The sequence below is a fragment of the Xenopus tropicalis genome, chromosome 9 (assembly GCF_000004195.4).
Source record: "Xenopus tropicalis strain Nigerian chromosome 9, UCB_Xtro_10.0, whole genome shotgun sequence".
In the NCBI taxonomy this organism is placed as follows: Eukaryota; Metazoa; Chordata; class Amphibia; order Anura; family Pipidae; genus Xenopus; species Xenopus tropicalis.
Window position 1 is genome coordinate 225,675 of NC_030685.2, and position 17,771 is coordinate 243,445.

Below are 17,771 nucleotides of genomic sequence, written 5' to 3' on the forward strand. Positions count from 1 at the left end.
CCCCTACTGTCCTACACTGTCCCCCATATAGCCCCACTCCCAGCCTGCTCCCCTACTGTCCTACACTGTCCCCCATATAGCCCCACTCCCAGCCTGCTCCCCTACTGTCCTACACTGTCCCCCCATATAGTCCCACTCCCAGCCTGCTCCCCTACTGTCCTACACTGTCCCCCCATATAGCCCCACTCCCAGCCTGCTCCCCTACTGTCCTACACTGTCCCCCCATATAGCCCCACTCCCAACCTGCTCCCCTACTGTCCTACACTGTCCCCCCATATAGCCCCACTCCCAGCCTGCTCCCCTACTGTCCTACACTGTCCCCCCATATAGCCCCACTCCCAGCCTGCTCCCCTACTGTCCTACACTGTCCCCCCATATAGCCCCACTCCAGCCTGCTCCCCTACTGTCCTACACTGTCCCCCATATAGCCCCACTCCCAGCCTGCTCCCCTACTGTCCTACACTGTCCCCCATATAGCCCCACTCCCAGCCTGCTCCCCTACTGTCCTACACTGTCCCCCCATATAGCCCCACCCCAACCTGCTCCCCTACTGTCCTACACTGTCCCCCATATAGCCCCACTCCCAGCCTGCTCCCCTACTGTCCTACACTGTCCCCCATATAGCCCACCCCAACCTGTCCCCTACTGTCCTACACTGTCCCCCATATAGCCCCACTCCCAACCTGCTCCCCTACTGTCCTACACTGTCCCCCCATATAGCCCCCACTCCCAGCCTGCTCCCCTACTGTCCTACACTGTCCCCCCATATAGCCCCACTCCCAGCCTGATCCCCTACTGTCCTACACTGTCCCCCCATATAGCCCCACTCCCAGCCTGCTCCCCTACTGTCCTACACTGTCCCCCCATATAGCCCACTCCCAACCTGCTCCCCTACTGTCCTACACTGTCCCCCATATAGCCCCACTCCCAGCCTGCTCCCCTACTGTCCTACACTGTCCCCCATATAGCCCCACTCCCAGCCTGCTCCCCTACTGTCCTACACTGTCCCCCCATATAGCCCCACTCCCAGCCTGCTCCCTACTGTCCTACACTGTCCCCCCCATATAGCCCCACTCCCAGCCTGCTCCCCTACTTGTCCTACACTGTCCCCCATATAGCCCCACTCCCAGCCTGGCTCCCCTACTGTCCTACACTGTCCCCCATTATAGCCCCACTCCCAGCCTGCTCCCCTACTGTCCTACACTGTCCCCATATAGCCCCACTCCCAACCTGCTCCCCTTCTGTCCTACACTGTCCCCCCATATAGCCCCACCCCCAGCCTGCTCCCCTACTGTCCTACACTGTCCCCCCATATAGCCCCACCCCAACCTGCTCCCCTACTGTCCTACACTGTCCCCCATATAGCCCCACTCCCAGCTGCTCCCCTACTGTCCTACACTGTCCCCCCATATAGCCCCACTCCCAGCCTGCTTCCCCTACTGTCCTACACTGTCCCCCATATAGCCCCACTCCCAGCCTGCTCCCCTAACTGTCCCCCCATATAAGCCCCCACCCCAACCTGCTCCCCTTCTGTCCCCCCCATAATAGCCCCACCCCAACCTGCTCCCCTACTGTCCTACACTGTCCCCCCATATAGCCCCACCCCCAACCTGCTCCCCTACTGTCCTACACTGTCCCCCCACTACCTAAGGGAGCAGGACACCCCTTTCATGTAGCTTATATGGGAGCCTGCGCTGGTTCTGATCGTTGGCCCCTAGGGGAGATATTGGGGTGCCGGTGCCCCAGTGCGGATCAAACAGCTGCACACACTCCAGTGGACAGAGGGTTAATATTTTATTGATCTGTAGCACATACATTGTCTGTACAGGGATGTGGGGGGGTCTGTGAGAGTGTGGGGGTGCAGAGTGTCTCCATCTCTCAGGGGTCCGGCGGCTGTAGTGGGGTGGGGGTGTCGCTGGAGGTTGGCACGTGGAAAGCTGAGCGAGGGGTTAAACTTGTCTGACCCTGGGGCCCTGTGGAAAGAAAAGGTCACAATTTGTCTCATTTAACAAAGCTACACCCTCTATTGTGGGCCCCCCCACACACAGCTAGGGCCCCCCCACACACAGCTAGGGCCCCCAACACAACAGCTAGGGCCCCCCCCACACACAGCTAGGGCCCCCACCACACACAGCTAGGGCCCCACAACACAAGCTAGGCCCCACACACAGCTAGGGCCCCCCACACAACGCTGGGGCCCCCCACACACAGCTAGGGGCCCCCCCACAGGCACGCTAGGCCCCACGAACAGCTAGGGCCCCCACACACAGCTAGGGCCCCCGCAACACAAGTCAGCTAGGCCCCCCCACACACAGCTAGGGCCCCCCCCACAACCGCTAGGCCCCCCACACACAGCTAGGCCCCCCCAACACCACAGCTAGGGCTCCCCTCCCACACACAGCTAGGGCCCTCCCACACACAGCTAGGGCCCCCCCACACACAGCTAGGGCCCCCCCACACACAGCTAGGGCCCCCCACACACAGCTTAGGGGCCTCCCACACACAGCTAGGAAGCCCCCACACACAGCTAGGGCCCCACACACAGCTAGGGCCCCCCACTACACAGCTAGGCCCCCCCACACACAGCTAGGGCCCCGCCACTACACAGCTATGGGCCCCCCACACACAGCTAGGTGCCCCCCACACACAGCTAGGGCCCCCCACAACAGCCTAGGGCCCCCCACACTACAGCTAGGGCCCCCCCACACCAGCTAGGGCCCCCCACAACACAGCTAGGGCCCCCGCTACACACGCTAGGGCCCCCGCACACACAGCTAGTGCCCTCCCCACACAAGCTAGGGCCCCCACACACAGCTAGGGCCCCCCACACACAGCTAGGCCCCCACACACAGCTAGGCCCCCCACCACAGCTAGGGCCCTCCACGACACAGCTAAAGGGCCGCCCCCACACACAGCTAGGGCCCCCCACACCACAGCAGGGCCCCACACCAGCTAGGGCCCCCACACACAGCTAGGGCCCCCCAACACAGCTAGGGCCCCCCCACATCACAGCTAGGGCCCCCACACACAGTAGGGCCCCCACACAGCAGCTCGGGCCCTCCACCCACAGCTAGGGCCGCCCCCCACACAACAGCAGGCCCTCCTCCACACACAAGCTAGGGCCCTCTCCAACAGCTAGGGCCCCACACACAGCTAGGGCCCCCCCACGAACACATGCTAGGGCCCCCCACATACTACAGCTGGCCCCGCCACACACAGCATAGGGCCCTCGCCACCATCGAGCTAGGGCCCCCCCACACACAGCAGGCCCCCCTCCACACACAGCTACGGGCACTTCCACACACAGCGTAGGGCCCCCACACACAGCTAGGGCCCTCACACAGCTAGGGCCCCCCCACACACAGCTAGGGCCCCCCACACACAGCTAGGGCCCCCCCACACACAAGCTAGGGCCCCCCACACACAGCTAGGGCCCTCCACATCACAGCTAGGGCCCCCCACACACAGCTAGGGCCCCCCCACAAGACACAGCTATGGGCCCTCCCACCACAGCTAGGCCCCCACACACAGCTAGGGCCCCCCACACACAGGCTAGGCCCTCCCACACACAGCTAGGGCCCAACACAGCTAGGCCCCCCACAACACAGCTAGGGCCCTCCCACACACAGTTGGGCCCCCCATGTCACACAGCTAGGGCCCCCCAAACACAGCTAGGGCCCCCCCACACACAGCTAGGGCCCCCCCCACACACTAGGGCCCCCCACAACATAGCTTAGGGCCCTCCCACACACAGCTAGGGCCCACCCCACACACAGCTAGGGCCCCCACACACAGCTAGGGCACTTACACACAGCTAGGGCCCCCCACACAAACAGCTAGGGCCCCCCCGCACACAGCTAGGCCCCACACACAGCTAGGGCCGCCCCCACACACAGCTAGGGCCGCCCCATACCAGCTAGGGCCCCCACACAGCTTAGGGCCCTTCCCACACACAGCTAGGGCCCCCCACACACAGCTAGGGCCCCCCCACAACAGCTAGGCCCCACAGCACAGCTAGGCTCCACACACACAGCTAGGGCCCCACGCACAGCTAGGCCCCCCAACACAGACAGCTAGGCCCCCCACACACAGCTAGGCCCCCGCCACACAAACAGCTAGGCCCCCCCCACACACAGCTAGGGCCCCACAGCAGCTAAGGGCCCCACACACACGCTAGGGCCCCCCACACACAGCTAGGCCCCCACACACAGCTAGGCCCCCCCACACACAGCTAGGGCCCCACCAACACACAGCTAGGGGCCCCACACACAGCTAGGGCCTCCCACACACAGCTAGGGGCCCCACACACAGCTAGGGCCCCCCACACATCAGCTAGGGCCCCCCAACACAGCTCAGGGCCCCCCACACACAGCTGGGCCCTCCCACACACAGCTAGGGCCCCCACACACAGCTAGGGCCCCCCACACACAGCTAGGGCCCCCACACACAGCTAGGAGCCCCCACATCCAATGTACTCTCTCCAATCTGTCTTAAAAAACAAATTCCTGCTGTGCTTAATGTATGTGACACCCATCTTTTCTAACCCACACCACATTGCTCCCCCGCACCGTCCCGATGCCCCCCGCCTACAATGTTCCACCTAATACATGGTTCCCCCATACATGCCCGCCCCCAATACATGGTTCCATCCCAATACATGGTTTCCCACCCCTAATACATGGTTCCCACCCCCAATACAGGTTCACCCCCAATACATGGTTCCACCCTAATACATGGTTTCCCACCCCTAATACATGCCCGCCCCCAATACATGGTTCCATCCCCAATACATGGTTCCCACCCCTAATACATGGTTTCCCACCCCAATACATGGTCCCCAATAGCATGGTTCCACCCCTAATACATGTCCCGCCCCAATACATGGTTCCCCTAAACATGTTCCCAACCCAATAATGGTTCCACCCCCAATACATGGTCCCACCCCTAATACATGCCCGCCCCAATACATGGTTCCCACCCTAATACATGCCCGCGCCCATACAGTGGTTCCACGCCTAATACATGCCCGCCCCCAATACATTGTTCCCCCCAATACTGGTTCCAAACCCAATACATGGGTTCCACCCCCAAGTAATGGTTCTACCCCTAATACATGCCCGCCAATACATGGTTCCACCCCTAAATACATGGTCCCCCCCCCACAATATTGTTTCCCACCAATACATGGTTCCCAACCCCTAATACTGGTCCCCCCCATACATGCCCCAATACATCGGGTTCCACCACCTTATACATGGTCCCCCCATACATGCCCCCCAATACATGGTTCCACCCCTAATACATGGTTCCCTCAATACATGGTTCCCCCGAATACAAATGGCCCCCAAATACATGGTTCCCACCCCTAATACATGTCCCCCCATACTGCCCCCCCAATACATGGTTCCCACCCTTAACTACATGGTCCCCCACAATACTTGTTTCCTCCCACAATACATGGTTCCCACCCTTAAATACATGGTCCCCCCCAATACATGGTTCCCCACCCCTAATACATGGTCCCGCCATACAATGGCCCCCCCAATACATGGTTCCCACCCCTAATACATGGTCCCCCCCCATACATGGGGCCCCACCAATATGGTTCCACCCCAAATACATTGGTTCCCCTAAGTTATCTTGGTTCCCCCTCTAAAAGATGGTCCCCCTACCTGCCATGTGTACCATGCCATGATGGCATTCAACCCCACACCTACAGGGTGGTATCATCTACCCCCCCATGCAGTGCCCAATGGTATCACCTGCACCTATTGCTCAGTATTAACCATTTCCCCACCTCAGGTACATGTATAATACATAATTCCCTGCTCTGGTGCCACCCAGCAACTGACAGTCATGACGAGGGGTAAAGGGCAAGCGTTTTGGGACCAGAGAAATCAGTATTAAGACAAATTGGGTTTGAAACAATGGCCACATTCCCACCCACTGACCCCACCCATAGGGGCACCATTACATACTCTTGCTGCTATTTACCCCACCCATAGGGGCACCATTACATACTCTTGCTGCTATTTACCCCACCCATAGGGGCACCATTACATACTCTTGCTGCTATTTACCCCACCCATAGGGGCCACCATTACATACTCTTGCTGCTATTTACCCCACCTAGGGGGCACCATTACATACTCTTGCTGCTATTTACCCCACCCAATTAGGGGCACCATTACATACTCTTGCTGCTATTTACCCCACCCATAGGGGCACCATTACATACTCTTGCTGCTATTTACCCCACCCATAGGGGACCATTACATACTCTTGCTGCTATTTACCCCACCCATAGGGACCATTACATACTCTTGCTGCTATTTACCCCACCCATAGGGCACCATTACATACTCTTGCTGCTTATTACCCCCACCATAGGGGCACCATTACATACTCTTGCTGCTATTTACCCCACCCATAGGGGCACCATTACATACTCTTGCTGCTATTTACCCCACCCATAGGGGCACCATTACATACTCTTGCTGCTATTTACCCCACCCAAGGGGCACCATTACATACTCTTGCTGCTATTTACCCCACCATTAGGGGCACCATTACATACTCTTGCTGCTATTTACCCCACCCATAGGGGCACCATTACATACTCTTGCTGCTATTTACCCCACCCATAGGGGCACCATTACATACTCTTGCTGCTATTTACCCCACCCATAGGGGCACCATTACATACTCTTGCTGCTATTTACCCCACCCATAGGGGCACCATTACATACTCTTGCTGCTATTTACCCCACCCATAGGGGCACCATTACATACTCTTGCTGCTATTTACCCCACCCATAGGGGCACCATTACATACTCTTGCTGCTATTTACCCCACCCACAGGGGCACCATTACATACTCTTGCTGCTATTTACCCCACCCATAGGGGCACCATTACATACTCTTGCTGCTATTTACCCCACCCATAGGGGCACCATTACATACTCTTGCTGCTATTTACCCACCCATAGGGGCACCATTACATACTCTTGCTGCTATTTACCCCCACCATAGGGGCACCATTACATACTCTTGCTGCTATTTACCCCACCCATAGGGGCACCATTACATACTCTTGCTGCTATTTACCCCACCCATAGGGGCACCATTACATACTCTTGCTGCTATTTACCACCCATAGGGGCACCATTACATACTCTTGCTGCTATTTACCCCACCCATAGGGGCACCATTACATACTCTTGCTGCTATTTACCCCACCCACAGGGGCACCATTACATACTCTTGCTGCTATTTACCCCACCCACAGGGGCACACCATTACATACTCTTGCTGCTATTTTAACCCCACCCATAGGGGCACCATTACATACTCTTGCTGCTATTTACCCCACCCATAGGGGCACCATTACATACTCTTGCTGCTATTTACCCCACCCACAGGGGCACCATTACATACTCTTGCTGCTATTTACCCCACCCACAGGGGCACCATTACATACTCTTGCTGCTATTTACCCCACCCACAGGGGCACCATTACATACTCTTGCTGCTATTTACCCCACCCACAGGGGCACCATTACATACTCTTGCTGCTATTTAGGGACTCATGGGAGATGGCGGGGGCAGGGTAGCGGTGCAGCGGTGTCGCCGAGCGGGACCTTTCCATCCGGACAGGGGGCTGAGGGCTCCTTACACCTTAAGAGAAGAGAGAGGTTATTATTGCCCCAGTGGGGGCACAGCATAGAGCCCAGCTTTCCCAACACTTACCAGAGGGGTCCCTCTCTGGGGGGTAATAAGGCAGAGTCCTGTCCAGCCGCCCCCGGTACATGATCCCGTCAACTCCCATCAGGTCAACCTCACTCTGCAACACAAGTGGAGGCAATTGGGGGCAATAGTCTGTGCCAGTGAGGGCCGGACTGGCAGCCAGGGGCAATTATCCTTCTCTTTATTATATAACTGCAAAAGGACAATGGCACACTGACACACTGGCACACTGACACACTGACACACTGGCACACTGACACACTGGCACACTGACCCAATGGCACACTGACACACTGGCACACTGGCACACTGACCCAATGGCACACTGAAACACTGGCACACTGACACACTGGCACACTGACACACTGGCACACTGACACACTGGCACACAGACACACTGGCACACTGACCCAATGGCACACTGAAACACTGGCACACTGACACACTGACCCAATGGCACACTGAAACACTGGCACACTGACACACTGGCACACTGACACACTGACCCAATGGCACACTGAAACACTGGCACACTGGCACACTGACCACTGCACACTGAAACACTGGCACACTGGCACACTGACCCAATGGGCACACTGAAACACTGGCACACTGACACACTGGCACACTGACACACTGACCCAATGGCACACTGAAACACTGGCACACTGGCACACTGACACACTGGCACACTGACACACTGACACACTGACCCAATGGCACACTGAAACACTGGCACACTGACACACTGGCACACTGACACACTGACACACTGGCACAATGGCACACTGAAACACTGGCACACTGACACACTGGCACACTGACACACTGACACACTGACCCAATGGCACACTGAAACACTGGCACACTGACACACTGGCACACTGACACACTGGCACAATGGCACACAGACACACTGGCACACTGACACACTGGCACACTGACCCAATGGCACACTGAAACACTGGCACACTGACACACTGGCACACTGACCCAATGGCACACTGAAACACTGGCACACTGACACACTGACACACTGGCACACTGACCCAATGGCACACTGAAACACTGGCACACTGACACACTGGCACACTGACCCAATGGCACACTGGCACACTGACCCAATGGCACACTGAAACACTGGCAAACTGGCACAATGGCACACTGGCACACAGACACACTGGCACACTGACCCAATGGCACACTGAAACACTGGCACAATGGCACACTGAAACATCGGCACAATGGCACACTGACACACTGGCACAATGGCACACTGACACCCTGGCACACTGGCACAATGACACACTGGCACAATGGCACACTAACACACTAACACACTGACACAATGGCACACTGACACACTGGCACAATGGCACACTGGCACAATGGCACACTGACACAATGGCACACTGGCACAATGACACACTGACACACTGGCACACTGACACACTGGCACAATGGCACACAAACACAATAACACAATGGCACACAAATACACTGACACAATGGCACACTGACAGTACCACACACAGCCAGAGGGGGAGCAATATAGGGAAGTGGGACAGTACCACACACAGCCAGAGGGGGAGCACTATAGGGGAGTGGCTAATACAGTAACACACACAGCCAGAGGGGGAGCAATATAGGGGAGTGGGACAGTACCACACACAGCCAGAGGGGGAGCACTATAGGGGAGTGGCTAATACAGTAACACACACAGCCAGAGGGGAGCACTAAGGGGAGTGGCTAATACAGTAACACACACAGCCAGAGGGGGAAGCACTATAGGGAAGTGGCTAATACAGTAACACACACAGCCAGAGGGGGAGCACTATAGGGGAGTGGGACAGTACCACACACAGCCAGAGGGGGAGCACTATAGGGGAGTGGCTAATACAGTAACACACACAGCCAGAGGGGGAGCACTATAGGGGAGTGGCTAATACAGTAACACACACAGCCAGAGGGGGAGCAATATAGGGAAGTGGGACAGTACCACACACAGCCAGAGGGGGAGCACTATAGGGGAGTGGGACAGTACCACACACAGCCAGAGGGGGAGCAATATAGGGGAGTGGGACAGTACCACACACAGCCAGAGGGGGAGCACTATAGGGGAGTGGCTAATACAGTAACACGCACAGCCAGAGGGGGAGCAATATAGGGAAGTGGGACAGTACCACACACAGCCAGAGGGGGAGCACTATAGGGGAGTGGCTAATACAGTAACACACTGCCAGAGGGGGAGCACTAAAGGGGAGTGGCTAATACAGTAACACGCACAGCCAGAGGGGAGCACTATAGGGAGTGGGACAGTACCACACACAGCCAGAGGGGGAGCAATATAGGGGAGGGGACAGTGCCACACATAGCCAGAGGGGGAGCACTTATGGGGAGTGGCTAATACAGTAACACGCTCAGCCAGAGGGGAGCACTATAGGGAGTGGGACAGTACCACACACAGCCAGCGGGGGAGCACTATAGGGAAGTGGCTAATACAGTAACACACACAGCCAGAGGGGGAGCACTATAGGGGAGTGGCTAATACAGTAACACGCACAGCCAGAGTGGGAGCACTATAGGGGAGTGGCTAATACAGTAACACGCACAGCCAGAGGGGGAGCACTATAGGGAAGTGGCTAATACAGTAACACACACAGCCAGAGGGGGAGCACTATAGGGGAGTGGGACAGTACCACGCACAGCCAGAGGGGGAGCACTATAGGGAAGTGGCTAATACAGTAACACACACAGCCAGAGGGGGAGCACTATAGGGGATGGTGACAGTACCACACACAGCCAGAGGGGGACAATATAGGGAGTGGGACAGTACCACACACAGCCAGAGGGGAGCACTATAGGGAGTGGCTAATACAGTAACACACTGCCAGAGGGGGAGCACTATAGGGGAGTGGCTAATACAGTAACACGCACAGCCAGAGGGGAGCACTATAGGGGAGTGGCTAATACAGTAACACGCACAGCCAGAGGGGGAGCACTATAGGGAAGTGGCTAATACAGTAACACACACACAGCCAGAGGGGGGCACTATAGGGGAGTGGGACAGTACCACGCACAGCCAGAGGGGGAGCACTATAGGGGAGTGGGACAGTACCACACACAGCCAGAGGGGGAGCACTAAAGGGAGTGGGACAGTAACCCACACACAGCCAGAGGGGAGCACTATAGGGAAGTGGCTAATACAGTAACACACACAGCCAGAGGGGAGCACTATAGGGGAGTGGCTAATACAGTAACACGCACAGCCAGAGGGGGAGCACTATAGGGAGTGGGACAGTACCACACACAGCCAGAGGGGGAGCACTATAGGGGAGTGGCTAATACAGTAACACACCGCCAGAGGGGGAGCACTATAGGGAAGTGGCTAATACAGTAACACACACAGCCAGAGGGGGAGCACTATAGGGGAGTGGGACAGTACCACCACACAGCAGAGGGGAGCACTATAGGGGAGTGGCTAATACAGTAACACACAGCCAGAGGGGAGCACTATAGGGGAGTGGCTAATACAGTAACACACACAGCCAGAGGGGGAGCACTATAGGGGAGTGGCTAATACAGTAACACGCACAGCCAGAGGGGAGCACTATAGGGAGTGGACAGTACCACACACAGCCAGAGGGGGAGCACTATAGGGGCAGTGGGACAGTACCACACACAGCCAAGGGGAGCACTATAGGGGAGTGGCTAATACAGTAACACACTGCCAGAGGGGAGCACTTAGGGGAGTGGCTAATACAGTAACCACCTGCCAGAGGGGGAGCACTATAGGAAGTGGCTAATACAGTAACACACACAGCCAGAGGGGGAGCACTATAGGGGAGTGGGGGACAGTACCCACACACAGCCAGAGGGGGAGCACTATAGGGGAGTGGCTAATACAGTAACACGCACAGCCAGAGGAGGAGCACTATAGGGGAGTGGGACAGTACCACACACAGCCAGAGGGGGAGCACTATAGGGGAGTGGGACAGTACCACACACAGCCAGAGGGGGAGCAATATAGTGGGAGTGGCTAATACAGTAACACACACAGCCAGAGGGGAGAGCACTATAGGGTGATGGGACAGTACCACACACAGCCAGAGGGGGAGCACTATAGGGGAGTGGCTAATACAGTAACACGCACAGCCAGAGGAGGAGCACTATAGGGGAAGTGGGACAGTACCACACACAGCCAGAGGAGGAGCACTATAGGGTGGGCTAATACAGTAACACACACAGCCAGAGGGGGAGCACTATAGGGGAGTGGCTAATACAGTAACACGCACAGCCAGAGGGGGAGCAATATAGGGGAGTGGGACAGTACCACACACAGCCAGAGGGGGAGCACTATAGGGGAGTGGGACAGTACCACACACAGCCAGAGGGGGAGCACTATAGGGGAGTGGGACAGTACCACACACAGCCAGAGGGGGAGCACTGTAGGGGAGTGGCTAATACAGTACCACACACCGCCAGAGGGGGAGCACTATAGGGGAGTGGGACAGTACCACACACAGCCAGAGGGGGAGCAATATAGGGGAGTGGCTAATACAGTGCCACACACAGCCAGAGGGGGAGCACTATAGGGGAGTGGCTAATACAGTGCCACACACAGCCAGAGGGGAGCACTAATAAGGGAGTGGGACAGTACCACACACAGCCAAGGGAGCAATATAGGGAGTGGCTAATACAGTGCCACACACAGCCAGAGGGGGAGCACTGTAGGGGAGTGGGACAGTACCACACACAGCCAGAGGGGGAGCAATATAGGGGAGTGGCTAATACAGTGCCACACACCGCCAGAGGGGGAGCACTATAGGGGAGTGGCTAATACAGTGCCACACACAGCCAGAGGGGGAGCACTATAGGGGAGTGGCTAATACAGTAACACACACCGCACTCACATTCTTGTACAAGGCCTGTCCCGGGTCTCCATACGTAAGCACAGTGGCCAGGCTCTTGGCTCGAGACATCTTCGGATGGTGAGTGAAGGATGTGTGGGGGCGGGGGGGCACTGAGTACTGGAACTCGGGTTCTACCACCTCCACAGGATCCCTGTACAGAATCAAACGACCGGGAAAAATATAACTGATTCGCCTGCAGAATAAAATGACCCCAAAAAATGATATATGTCACCCCACTGCACCCCATGTAAGATGGGACCATGCACCCCCACCAATGAGTAGCCCACAGTATGGAGCAGCAGCCATTTGTGTATCAGGAACAAAACTGGTCGAATATGCTCGGCTGCTTCCCCCAATCAAACTGTATTATAATGAGTAAAGTCTTCTATGATTGGTCAGGCTGTACCCCCAGGTAACTAACACCCTAATGTGGGTAGAATGAATGAAGCCTCCTCTGATATTGTGAGCTGAATGAGTAAAGTCTTCTGTGATTGGTCAGGCTGTACCCCCAGGTAACTAACACCCTAATGTGGGTAGAATGAATGAAGCCTCCTCTGATATTGTGAGCTGAATGAGTAAAGTCTTCTGTGATGCTGCAACTCGTACAGTGGGTGCCCAAGTTAGTAGTCCCTGAGTTTATAGGGGTGAGTAGGGATGATAAGTAGACAGAGCAGGTTGGCCACTGGGTTGGACCAAATGTAACACACACAGGAGTGTAGAAGAACGATACCGAGAGCAATGGAAGGCACTGGAGGACAAAGTGCACATGGAGAGTAAGGAGTCATCTGGGCTCACCCTGAGTTCTTCTCTCGACTGAATTCTGCTCCATTCAACTGACTCCGGGGGACAAGATTGGCTGCCCGAACGGTGACCAGGTGCCTGTGGGAACAGAGAAAGGAACTGGAAGCAGGGAGGAGGGCCCCCTGCAAGAGCAGCCATAGTGAGGGAAGAGTAGGAGTATGAGAGGAGTAGGGAAGAGAGGTAGTAGCACAGTGAGGGAAGAGTAGGAGTATGAGAGGAGTAGGGAAGAGAGGTAGTAGCAGAGTGAGGGAAGAGCAGGGGTAAGAGAGGAGTAGGGAAGAGAGGTAGTAGCACATTGAGGGAAGAGCAGGGGTAAGAGAGGAGTAGGGAAGAGAGGTAGTAGCACAGTGAGGGAAGAGCAGGGGTAAGAGAGGAGTAGGGAAGAGAGGTAGTAGCACAGTGAGGGAAGAGCAGGGGTAAGAGAGGAGTAGGGAAGAGAGGTAGTAGCACAGTGAGGGAAGAGTAGGAGTAAGAGAGGAGTAGGGAAGAGGTAGTAGCACAGTGACGGGAAGAGCAGGGGTAAGAGAGGAGTAGGGAAGAGAGGTAGTAGCACAGTGAGGGAAAGCAGGGTAAGAGAGGAGTAGGGAAGAGAGGTAGTAGCACATTGAGGAAGAGCAGGGTAAGAGAGGAGTAGGGAAGAGAGGTAGTAGCACAGTGAGGGAAGAGCAGGGGTAAGAGAGGAGTAGGGAAGAGAGGTAGTAGCACAGTGAGGGAAGAGCAGGGGTAAGAGAGGAGTAGGAAGAGAGGTAGTAGCACAGTGAGGGAAGAGCAGGGGTAAGAGAGTAGTAGGGAAGAGAGGTAGTAGCACATTGAGGGAAGAGTAGGAGTATGAGAGGAGTATGGAAAGAGGTAGTAGCACAGTGAGGGAAGAGCAGGGGTAAGAGAGGAGTAGGGAGAGAGGTAGTAGCACAGTGAGGGAAGAGTAGGAGTAAGAGAGGAGTAGGGAAGAGGTAGTAGCACAGTGAGGGAAGAGCAGGGGTAAGAGAGGAGTAGGGAAGAGAGGTAGTAGCACAGTGAGGGAAGAGCAGGGGTAAGAGAGGAGTAGGGAAGAGAGGTAGTAGCACAGTGAGGGAAGAGCAGGGGTAAGAGAGGAGTAGGGAAGAGAGGTAGTAGCACAGTGAGGGAAGAGCAGGGGTAAGAGAGGAGTAGGGAAGAGAGGTAGTAGCACAGTGAGGGAAGAGCAGGGGTAAGAGAGGAGTAGGGAAGAGAGGTAGTAGCACAGTGAGGGAAGAGCAGGGGTAAGAGAGGAGTAGGGAAGAGAGGTAGTAGCCAGTGAGGGAAGAGCAAGGGTAAGAGAGGAGTAGGGAAGAGAGGTAGTAGCACAGTGAGGGAAGAAGTAGGGGTAAGAGAGGAGTAAGGGAAGAGAGGTAGTAGCACAGTGAGGGAAGAGCAGGGTAAGAGAGGAGTAGGGAAAGAGAGGTAGTAGCACAGTGAGGGAAGAGCAGGTAAGAGAGGAGTAGGGAAGAGAGGTAGTAGCACAGTGAGGGAAGAGCAGGGGTAAGAGAGGAGTAGGGAAGAGAGGTAGTAGCACAGTGAGGGAAGAGCAGGGGTATGAGAGGAGTAGGGAAGAGAGGTAGTAGCACAGTGAGGGAAGAGCAGCGGGTATGAGAGGAGTAGGGAAGAGAGGTAGTAGCACAGTGAGGAAGAGCAGGGGTAAGAGAGGAGTAGGGAAGAGAGGTGAGTAGCACAGTGAGGGAAGAGGCAGGGGTAAGAGAGGAGTAGGGAAGAAAGGTAGTAGCACAGTGAGGGAAGAGCAGGGGTAAGAGAGGAGTAGGGAAGAGAGGTAGTAGCACAGTGAGGGAAGAGCAGGGGTAAGAGAGGAGTAGGGAAGAGAGGTAGTAGCACAGTGAGGGAAGAGCAGGGGTATGAGAGGAGTAGGGAAGAGAGGTAGTAGCACAGTGAGGGAAGAGCAGGGGTAAGAGAGGAGTAGGGAAGAGAGGTAGTAGCACAGTGAGGGAAGAGCAGGGGTATGAGAGGAGTAGGGAAGAGAGGTAGTAGCACAGTGAGGGAAGAGCAGGGGTAAGAGAGGAGTAGGGAAGAGAGGTAGTAGCACAGTGAGGGAAGAGCAGGGGTAAGAGAGGAGTAGGGGAGCAGAAGTAACAGGGGTAGTAGGGGCAGGGAGACAAGTAGCAGAGTGAGTAACAGAAGAGCAGGCAGCAGATTGATGGGAGGAGGAGACTAGTGAATGCTAATATTGGCTATTTACTCACGGTCCGGTAGCCATGGTCACAGGTCGGTCACAAGAGATACACTTAACTTTCTCAAAAAGCCTCCTGGGGGGGGGGGGGGGCACAAAAGGAGCAAAGAATGAAGCCATTACTATCCCCTTGGATGGAAGGGTCTCTAAGCACCCAGCACAGAGACTAAACATTTACTTCTTCCCACCTCCCCGAGGCCTTCCAAAGGCAAAACACCCAGTTTCTTGCCCCTATTTCATACCCCACATACCCCCACCCCAGTGGGAATGGCAACCAGGGTCCAAAGATCCTATTTACTGTCAGGGCCCAATACAAACTATTTCTTGGGCTGGAAGATGCCTACAGTAGGGTTTGGCTGAGGGTTTGGTGGGTGGCGGTGAGGAAGAGGAGGGAATCGTTCCTACTGGTACCAGAGCCACTGGCAAAGAGAGAGGTTTGGGGATCTATACGCTCTATGCCCTTTATTAATGCCAAGGCCTACACATTCAGGTCATTATCCCCCTCTCAGTACCAGCATGCCTGGGTATGGCCACCTACTTTCTGGACCCTGCAGCGCCATCTGGATCATACTGGTCTCCAGCACTGAGGTGTTTCTTCAGGGTCCGCCACAGTTCTTCCATATTCTTCTGTATGGAGTCCAGGTCCGAGCGGCTTAGCTATATGGAAGAGATAATATGAGATAACAACACCAAAATAGAGCCATATACTTTATGTAAAGGGTAAGTGTTCCCTACATGTCGGCTTGCTGTTCTAGATCACACAAGTGCAGACCGGCACCGGCACCTATTCCAGTAAATGAACCCAAGTCCCAGTAAGTGCTATGGAATTTGCCCCTTGGAGCTTTATGTAAAGGGTAAGTGCTCCCTACACGTCGGCTTGCTGTTCTAGATCACACAAGTGCAGACTGACACCTATTCCAGTAAATGAACCCAAGTCCCAGAAAGTGCTATGGAATTCATCCCTTGGAGCTTTCTGTAAAGGGTAAGTGTTCCCTACACGTCGGCTTGCTGTTCTAGATCACACAAGTGCAGACCGGCACCGGCACCTATTCCAGTAAATGAACCCAAGTCCCAGTAAGTGCTATGGAAATCATCCCTTGGAGCTTTATGTAAAGGGTAAGTGTTCCCTACACGTCGCACTGCTGCTCTAGATCACACACATGCATATTGGCTCTGGCACCTATTCCAGTAAATGAACCCAAGTCCCAGTAAGTGCTATGGAATTCATCCCTTGGAACTTTATGTAAAGGGTAAGTGTTCCCTACACGTCGGCTTGCTGTTCTAGATCACACACATGCATATTGGCTCTGGCACCTATTCCAGTAAATGAACCCAAAGCTTCCCAGTAAGTGCTATGGAATGGTCATCCCTTGGAATTTATGTAAAGGGTAAGTGTTCCCTACACGTCGGCTTGCTGTTCTAGATCACACACCTGCAGACTGGCACCGGCACCTATTCCAGTAAATGAACCCAAGTCCCAGTAAGTGCTATGGAATTCATCCCTTGGAGCTTTATGTAAAGGGTAAGTGTTCCCTACACGTCGGCTTGCTGTTCTAGATCACACACGTGCAGACTGGCACCGGCACCTATTCCAGTAAATGAACCCAAGTCCCAGTAAGTGCTATGGAATTCATCCCTTGGAGCTTTATGTAAAGGGTAAGTGTTCCCTACACGTCGGCTTGCTGTTCTAGATCACACACCTGCAGACTGGCACCGGCACCTATTCCAGTAAATGAACCCAAGTCCCAGTAAGTGCTATGGAATTCATCCCCTTGGAGCTTTATGTAAAGGGTAAGTGTTCCCTACACGTCGGCTTGCTGTTCTAGATCACACACCTGCAGACTGGCACCGGCACCTATTCCAGTAAATGAACCCAAGTCCCAGTAAGTGCTATGGAATTCATCCCTTGGAGCTTTATGTAAAGGGTAAGTGTTCCCTACACGTCGGCTTGCTGTTCTAGATCACACACCTGCAGACTGGCACCGGCACCTATTCCAGTAAATGAACCCAAGTCCCAGTAAGTGCTATGGAATTCATCCCTTGGAGCTTTATGTAAAGGGTAAGTGTTCCCTACACGTCGGCTTGCTGTTCTAGATCACACACGTGCAGACTG

The 17,771-nt window shown here is 55.2% G+C and overlaps 1 protein-coding gene across 2 annotated transcripts in view; it reads right to left on the minus strand.

Moving 5' to 3' along the window:
• Positions 1-1,777: 1,777 nt before the first annotated feature.
• c9h16orf96 (chromosome 9 C16orf96 homolog) overlaps positions 1,778-17,771 on the minus strand; it is a 41,593-nt gene continuing 25,599 nt past the window's right edge. Inside the window, exons 11-17 of one of the 2 annotated variants that reach the window (XM_031893647.1) lie at positions 16,197-16,315; positions 15,672-15,734; positions 13,456-13,539; positions 12,661-12,811; positions 7,751-7,844; positions 7,568-7,678; positions 1,778-1,973 (exon numbers count right to left, since the gene is read on the minus strand). In XM_031893647.1, the coding sequence (XP_031749507.1) occupies positions 1,879-1,973; positions 7,568-7,678; positions 7,751-7,844; positions 12,661-12,811; positions 13,456-13,539; positions 15,672-15,734; positions 16,197-16,315 (717 nt within the window). In that variant the 3' untranslated portion in view covers positions 1,778-1,878. The remainder of the gene's footprint in view (positions 1,974-7,567; positions 7,679-7,750; positions 7,845-12,660; positions 12,812-13,455; positions 13,540-15,671; positions 15,735-16,196; positions 16,316-17,771) is intronic. The other variant, XM_031893648.1, reaches the window with a different exon arrangement.